Source organism: Myotis davidii, unplaced genomic scaffold (genome assembly GCF_000327345.1).
Source record: "Myotis davidii unplaced genomic scaffold, ASM32734v1 scaffold200, whole genome shotgun sequence".
Taxonomy (NCBI): domain Eukaryota; kingdom Metazoa; phylum Chordata; class Mammalia; order Chiroptera; family Vespertilionidae; genus Myotis; species Myotis davidii.
In genome coordinates this window covers 3574919-3583453 of record NW_006293700.1, presented here as the reverse complement: position 1 = coordinate 3583453, position 8535 = coordinate 3574919, and the positions used below count along the sequence as shown (strand labels likewise).

Genomic DNA, 8535 nt, shown 5'->3' with positions numbered 1-8535 from the left:
CTGGTGAACAGAATAGAATCAGTGGCATAGAAAGGGAGTGGACTGACAATTCTTGGGGGTAAGGGAGTGAGGGGGGAGTGGGAAAAGTCTGGGCAAGAATCGTACACCTATGGACGAGGACGGGGGGTGGGTAAGGGTAGGGAACTGGGAGGAGGGGAGTTATGGGGGGAAAAAGAGGAACAAATGTAATAATCTGAACAATAAAGATTTAATTAAAAAAAACCAAAAAATATACTTAGACATATAACAAAAAAAGTACAAATTATTATTGGTATTTTTTTCTAGAAACGACTGCAGAAAGAACTGTTGGCTTTGCAAAATGACCCACCTCCTGGGATGACTTTAAATGAAAAGAGTGTTCAAAATTCAATTACACAGTAAGTACTTAATTTTTAAAGTACTTAGTTTCTTTTATTAGTGTAATGTATGAATGTATACTTATTTTATTAAATATATAATTGTTTTCATATTTCATTACTTCTCTTCCAGCAAGCGGTAAATACAGTTAACAGACCTTACTCTATGCATGAAAAAGTGAAGGGTGGAAGGGAACACAAGTATTCTCTCTAACTCAGCTCCTTGGGAGTGGAACAGAAGTATCTTCCCAGATATGATACCAAGAAGAGTAGAGAGAGATGCGTCCCCTCTCTTAAAAATGAATTTGACTTAGTTTAAAATATTTTCACGAGTATCATTCTAAGATCTCACAACCTAGTATGGTCTATTCTTACTGTTCCTTTGATTTAATAATTCTGTTAACTAAGGGCGAATGTTCTGAAATAGGGGGAAAATATAAAATAATTGCTCCTTTCCTTTAAAAAAAAACTCCAGAAAAACATAAAAAGGATAGAAGCCTACAAGATAAAAGTTTACTATAGACCAGGGGTGGGCAAACTTTTTGACTCGAGGGCCACAATGGGTTCTTAAACTGGACCGAAGGGCTGGAACAAAAGCATGGATGGAGTGTTTGTGTGAACTAATATAAATTCAAAGTAAACATCATTACATAAAAGGGTACGGTCTTTTTTTTCCAATAGTTTTATTCATTTCAAATGGGCCGGATCCGGCCCGCGGGCCGTAGTTTGCCCACGGCTACCATAGACCGTCTTGTAGGACAAATAAGGACAATTCAAATATTAAATTGTGACTAAACGGTCCCTCTGTCTGGCCTGTGAGATGAGCCAAAACCGGATCTCCGACATTACCTGAGGGGTCCCAGATTGCGAGAAGGCGCAGGTCAGGCCAGGGGACCCCACTGGTGCATGTTACAGCGTTATAGCGAGTGGTTGAGTGGCCTTAGCATATCATTAGCATATTATGCTTTTTTTTTTTAAATATATATTTTATTGATTTTTTACAGAGAGGAAGGGAGAGAGATAGAGAGTTAGAAACATCGATGAGAGAGAAACATCGATCAGCTGCCTCCTGCACATCTCCCACTGGGGATGTGCCCGCAACCCAGGTACATGCCCTTGACCGGAATCGAACCTGGGACCTTTCAGTCCGCAGACCGACGCTCTATCCGCTGAGCCAAACCGGTTTCGGCAGCATATTATGCTTTGATTGAATGGCTAACAGGTTGACCAGACACTTAGCATATTAGGCTTTTATTTTATAGGATATTTTAGGTTGAGAGAGCAAAAGTAACCAAAATTCACACAATGGATGGTTGGGGGGCATACTCGTCCTTCTAGAAGAAAAAATTTTCATTACCTCTCACTTTGACATTTGAGTTATTAAGGCAGGAGTGAAACATGAAGAACAGGAATATGGGCAATTAATAAGTTGATATTTAGATGGATATATTGATGTTTGAAAATGCAATGCACATCTCTAGTTCTATAACAATCTCTTTTTTTAAAAAAATATTTTTTTATTGATTTCAGAGAGGAAGGGAGAGGGAGAGAGAGAGAGAAACATAAATGCTGAGGGAGAATCATTGATTGGCTGCCTTCTTCATGCCCCACACTGGGGACCAAGCCCGAAACCCAGGCATGTGCTCCGACTGGGAATTGGACCAGGAATGGAGCCATGACTTCCTGGTTCATAGGTTGATGATCAACTACTGAGCCATACCAGCTGGGCCAGCATTACTTTTTTAAAAAAATTTAATTTTATTGGGGTAACATTGGTTATTAACATTATATATGTTTCAAGTGTACAACTTTATAATATAACATCTCTATATCTTATTGTGTACTTACCACCCAAAATCTAGTATTCTTCCTCCCTTACCCTCTTCGACCTCCCCTCTGGTAACTACCATGCTGTTGTCTGTGTCTGTGAGTTTACTTTGTTTGTTCTTTTGTTGTTTTTTGTTTTATATCCCACATATGAATAAAATCTTATGATCTTGTCCTTTTCTGTGTGACTTATTTCACTTAGCATGATGCTTTCAAGATCCACCCATGTTGTCTCAAATGGCAATATTCCATCTTTTTTTTATGGCTGAGTGTAGTATTCACTTGTATCTACATACCACATCTTCTTTATCCAGTCATCAGTCAAAGGACATTTAAGTTGTTTCCATGTCTTGGCCACTGAATAATGTTGCAGTGAACATAGGAATACCTATATCTTTACAAATATTTTGGGTAGATACCCAATGCATGCATACAAGTCCTTCGGTTGATCTCTTACCCACCCCCCTCTTGCCTTCCCACCCTCCCCGGCCTTCCTGCTGTAGTTTGACAGTCTGTTCGAGGCAGCTCTGCTTCTGTATCTATTTTTGTTGATAAGTTTATAATGGTCTTTATTATCCAGAAATGAGTGAGTAGCTCTATTCTTAATTTTTTGAGGAACCTCCATACTGTTTTCCATTGAGACTGCTCCAGTTTACATTGCCATCAGCAGTGTATAATGGTCCCTTTTTCTCCACATCCTCTGCAATGCTTATTATTTCTTATCTTCTTGATAATAGCCATTCTAACGTGAGGTGGTATATAATTGTGGTTTTGATTTGCCGTTTCCTTGTAGCTAGTGAAGCTGAGCATCTTTTCATGTATCTGTTGGCCATTTGTGTGTCTTCTTGGGAAAAGTGTTCAGGCCCTCTGCCTATTTTTCAATTGGATTGTTCTTTTGTTGAGTTGTATGAGTTCATTATATATTTTGGATATTTTGGATATTGACCCCTTGTCAGAGGTATTGTTTGCAAATATCTTCTCCCATTTGACTGGTTGCTATTTTGTTGATGTTTCTTTTGAAAACAGCATGCATTATCTTTGAATAATGCATTTAGAGATTTTTGTCTGGCAGTAATTTTTCTTTTAAAATAACATAAATAAATCACAAAAGTTTTATTTAGTGGGATTACATGGGATGTGGATATGGATAAGAAAGATGATGAAAGCACATTAAGCTTTGTAGAAGACATTATGGTAGCATATATTAAGACCTTTAAAAACACAAATATCATATCCTTTAACCTAATAAACCCCTGTGCTATCTGAAGGAATAGAGATATAGACAGATTGACTAGAAGGAACATACATTTACAGTACTCTACATATTTATTGAAGAAATACTCCCATATAAGTGGACCTGCGCAGTTCAAACCTATATTTAAACATTAGAATCTCAGCTACTCACAAGAAGTTAATAACTGAGACTGCTCCCATCTCATCCTTACTTTGGGGGCGGGGGGGTGCTTGTGATTGAAATCATAAACACTGATGATTTGAATTTATGTAATTAAGTGTGCACATAATGCAACTACCAGTCTTCAATACCATTGATAAAGAAACTGCAACACAAAATGACTAGATAGAATGAGATGTACCCAAAAAACTTTTAACAGTAATTACCTATGGGTGATTTTTGTTTTATTGATACTTTTTCTAAATTTTCTATGGTGATCATATTTTACTTTTTAATTAATAAAATGTTATTTAAAAGTACAGTATACTGTACAATAGAAAATTATGCCTTGTTTGACCTGTCACCCAGCTTTGGAGGGATTATTGAGGTATTTGCTTAGCTGTTTAAAAGCTGTAGTCCTGGCTGGGTGTCTCAGTTGGTTGGAGCATTTTCCTATACACCAAAAGGTGGCAGATTCGATTGGTTCCTGGTCAGGGCACATCCCTAGGTTAGGGTTCAATCCTCAGGTAGGGGATCTTTCTGTCTGCCTGTCTGTCTCTCTTTCCCCCTTCCCCTCCCTCTCTTCCTAAAAAAAAAAACAAAACAACAAAAAAACATTAAAAAAATCTTTGGGGAAGGGTTTTTTTTTTTTTTTTTAAGGCTGTGCTTGGGTAGATCACATAAATTTATGGTACATTGTCCTAAAAATTACCTTATAAAACAAAATGAAAGCCTACCAAGAAGTCCTGAGTTTTCCTCAGAATATCGCTTTGCAATGGTTGTCCAGATTAGGGGGGGTGGATAAAAGGGGATTTTTAAAATATATATATATTTTATTGACTTTTTACAGAGAGGAAAGGAGAGGGATAGTGAGAAACATCGATGAGAGAGAAACATTGATCAGCTGCCTCTTGCACACCCCTTACTGGGGATGTGCCTGCAACCAAGGTGCATGCCCTTGACCGGAATCGAACACGGGACCCTTCAGTCCACAGGCCGACGCTCTATCTACTGAGCCAAAACGGTTAGGGCTAAAAGGGGATTTTGATGGCTAGGAAGGACCTACCTAGTTTGTAAAGAGAATAGTTTTAGATTTTGTTTTTTAGTGCAGCTTTTGCATTGTATTTAATTTATTGTGTTCTGGCTCTGCTGTCAGGAATGTGCTAGGGTTTTTTTGCATATGTAATTTTATGTATCCAACAACACTTTGAAAATACCTGTTTTACAATTGAAATAGTTAAAATGGGGGAGGTAAAATAGCTTACTCATGGCCACACAGCTAGCTAAGGGGCAGATCTATCTAATTTCACTGTAAAATATTGCCTCTTGGGTCTTTGGTCCTATCTTTTTTACCACATATGTATTCAGCATGCATTCTGAAAATGAATAGCTGGGTTCTTAAGAGCCTGTCCACATTCGCTGTTGCTTTGAGAGAATAGACACATTTATTATTTCACATACTCTTAATCAATAGTAAGTGGTGTGATGAATAGAACCCCAAAACTGTATTCTCATTTCTTTCTTTCTTTTGTTTCCCTATATTTAAAATAATGAATTTTTATACCCGAAAAGCATAACATTGAAGGAATTGGTCAGGTGTACAATAATCACTATAAGTGCAGAGATATAAGTATATTTTATACATTACCTGTTGTTCTTTTCTTTTAAATCAAATGGAGAAGGGGAAGGTAGAGAAATAGAGATTTTGATGAGAAAGATAATTGGGCAGTATTTTAGAAGCAAAGTGGACCAAAGTCATAAGAATGAGTTCCTAATTATGTCTCTATTTTATATTCATGGTTTTTATACGTGGAAACAAAGTAAGCTTGCATTGATACCAGAGAACTCTATTCTGGGTTTTATTAAACAGTTGAGACATAATGAGAAACTAAGGAAAAGCCATATAGAATTGTGAATGCCCATCAGAGCACGTGGACCAATGTCAGCTTAACTTTCTTTTTCCTATTTAGTCTTTAGAACACTGATGAGATCGTCGGTCAGATGACTGTAGTTCTCAGTTGTCAGTGCTGATACTTCCCTTATTGCTTCTAAAATAATTGATATCAGAATGGAAGTTAGTTTGATGTTACTTATAAAATCTTCTTAGTCATTGTAGAAGTAATCTTGAGAAAATAAGATAGGATAAATTGAGTAGGGATAGCACAGGCTTTGCTGTTATCACCCTGAGTTAGGTTTTTATTTTGTTTTTGATTTATTCGTTATTTATTATGTTTGTTTTTTGAGACCTGGGATAAAATTTGTCTCTGTCTTTTGCTAGCTGTCTGACCTTGATCTAGTTATTTAACCCTTGAGCAGGCATTCCAGGAATGTGAATGGCTGTTTTTATAATTATTGGGAGGATGAAGTATGCTATTATACACAAATGACTCCTATCCCAATACCTGGCATAGAGGAAGTTCTTCGTGTTATCTTTTCTCCTTGCCCCAGTCCCTTTTATCTGAAGTTTTTAATTTCTTTTTTTTTCTATTCTAGGTGGATTGTAGACATGGAAGGTGCACCAGGTACCTTATATGAAGGGGAAAAATTTCAACTTCTATTTAAGTTTAGTAGTCGATATCCTTTTGACTCTCCTCAGGTAACTCCTTGCTTTTTAAAAATTCATTGTATTTCTTATAGCAGAATGTTAAATTGGTGATTTTTGACAAAGAAAAACTTGATAAATAAATTTATTTTAATTATGTAAATAGATTTCTTCCTTTATCTTACCATAATGTAAACCAGGATCTTTTGAACATTTTACATTATTGAGATTAGGTCTTTGCTATTTTTGTACTTCCAAGAACTTAAAACTTTCTTAACCATAGATGTTAATAAAAATGGGTGGAAATCTGACCCAGGCCTATGGATTGTCGGAGAGAGAACTTAACATTCTGGAATAGCTAGGCGTTCCTAGATAAGATGATAGAATGACTTTGTAAAGAGGCAAGTGCTTTGTTCAAAGGAGCACTTCTTTGATTTTGCATTGATATGCTGTCTTTGCAACATTCTAGCACTGCAAGAGCAGAATATATCATGAGATGTTAAACATCTAGACATGAGCCCCAAATCAGATCATTATAATTTGAGGCAGTCAGTTAATGGCTTCATACTTGGACAGGGGAAATAGTGGTGGAGGAACATTTCTGAGAGCTGTTTAATGGTGAATAATTAATCGGTGGAGGTTAGAGGAGACTCTAAGATGACTTCAGATTTCTGGCTTGGTAAGGATAAATGAGTTACTCGTAGTGGCAAAATGATAAGACTTAATGCCAACTCTGTTTATTTTGCTAGGTAATGAGGTGTTCTGGATGATTAAATTTCCCAAATACCTGAAATTCAACCTGTTTGGTGTTAAAATATGCTATTTTTAAGGAAAGTCATATTGCATTGCTACTTTAAAGAGGATATACCGTAGTCTAATAGAAATAGACTATAATAAAAAACAAAAGTAAATATCTTCCTTCTCTAGAAAATGATCTTCACTTTCTATTGTTGCTTTTGGTTTATTAGCATCATTGCTGACTGTTAATGCTTGAAGGCAGCGGGGTCTTGAGTATATGGAAGGAGAATACAACTAACCAACTTGGAAGTTTTTGACTACCTGAGGCTTACTGTGGGAGCTCACAAATTTTTCATCAGGAAAATACTATTTTTGTAAACGTGAAACTAAGTCAAAAGTGTCCTCTAATCCTTAGTATTTATTTCTGTATCAAATAGCAAACGAGCATCATTTGAATTTCATTTTTAACATATGGTCATTTGTAATAAATTCTCTTTATCATCTTATCTCATATTTTTTAAATTCTTTTTCTCCGAATGTACTCTGCCCACCCTTCTGATTTTGGAGTTCTTTATTCAGCTCTCCCTTACTCTTCTCACTCTTCTCTGACTTCAACCATCCTAAGCAGCTGGTCCCAGGTCTACAGCTCTGAGTATAAGCTCTTCCTTCTGATGTTTAATTTCACTCCCTTCTTGAACATCTCTACTTAAATAACTCCAGACATCTCAAACATAACACATCTAAACTCAATCTTTTCCAATTACAAAATAAGGAGATATTTTTTTCACTGCTTGTGTTAAAATTCTTCCGTTTTCCACACTCTAAATGAAGTTTTTCAGATCCTTTAGCAGTCACTCTGCTCTTACCTTACTATCAGTGCTAATCCTAGTTCTTTTCACCCCTACCCATCCTTTTACAGTGCCATTAGATTTCTTTGAAGTCACAATTACCTCATTGGTTTCTATATGTACTAGTACACACGGAACCACCTTCCTCAGTAAAACCTCTAATGGTTCATTATTTCCTGTCAGGTCTAAATACTCTTTAGCTTAGGTTCATTCATGGTCAAGTCTGAATTTAATCATTTTAGCTATACATTACCTTCATGCATTCTGTTATATAGTAACTAGAGCAGTGATGGCAAACCTTTTGAGCTCAGCGTGTCAGCATTTTGAGAAACCCTAACTTATGCTGTGTCACATATAGAAATTTTTTTGATATTTGCAACCATAGTGAACAAAGATTTACCGTATTTGCCGGCGTATAAGACGATCTTTTGGCCCTGAAAAATATGCCTCCAAGTGGGGGGTCGTCTTATACGCCAGGTACACTTCAGATAGTCTGCCCATAGTGCTTGCCCCGTGCCATAGTGGCCTCCCGATGCCCGCCCACTTCATTCCACATACCGTTCAGGCATCAGCAGAGCTGCTGGGTGTATGCTCGGCTGTTATGCGATTTTGCTGTTATGCCATTTTACCACACTCGCAAAATCGCACACAGCCAACCATACACCCAGTATGGTATCGCGATTCGTGATTTTGCGCTATCATACTGGGTGTATGGTCGGCTGTGTGCGATTTTGCGAGGGTGGTAAAATCGAATAACAGCAAAATCGCATAACAGCCGCGCATACACACAGCCGCGCTGCTGATGCCTGAACGGAATGTGGAATGAAGCGG

The 8535-nt window shown here is 37.2% G+C and overlaps 1 protein-coding gene across 1 annotated transcript in view; it reads left to right on the top strand.

Annotated features, from left to right (window-relative positions):
* Positions 1–8535, top strand: part of UBE2W (ubiquitin conjugating enzyme E2W (putative)) — a 39209-nt gene that overhangs the window by 3166 nt on the left and 27508 nt on the right. The window contains exons 2-3 of the mRNA XM_006767330.2: positions 268–377; positions 6070–6172. Coding sequence (XP_006767393.1) covers positions 337–377; positions 6070–6172 — 144 coding nt within the window. The 5' untranslated portion in view covers positions 268–336. The remainder of the gene's footprint in view (positions 1–267; positions 378–6069; positions 6173–8535) is intronic.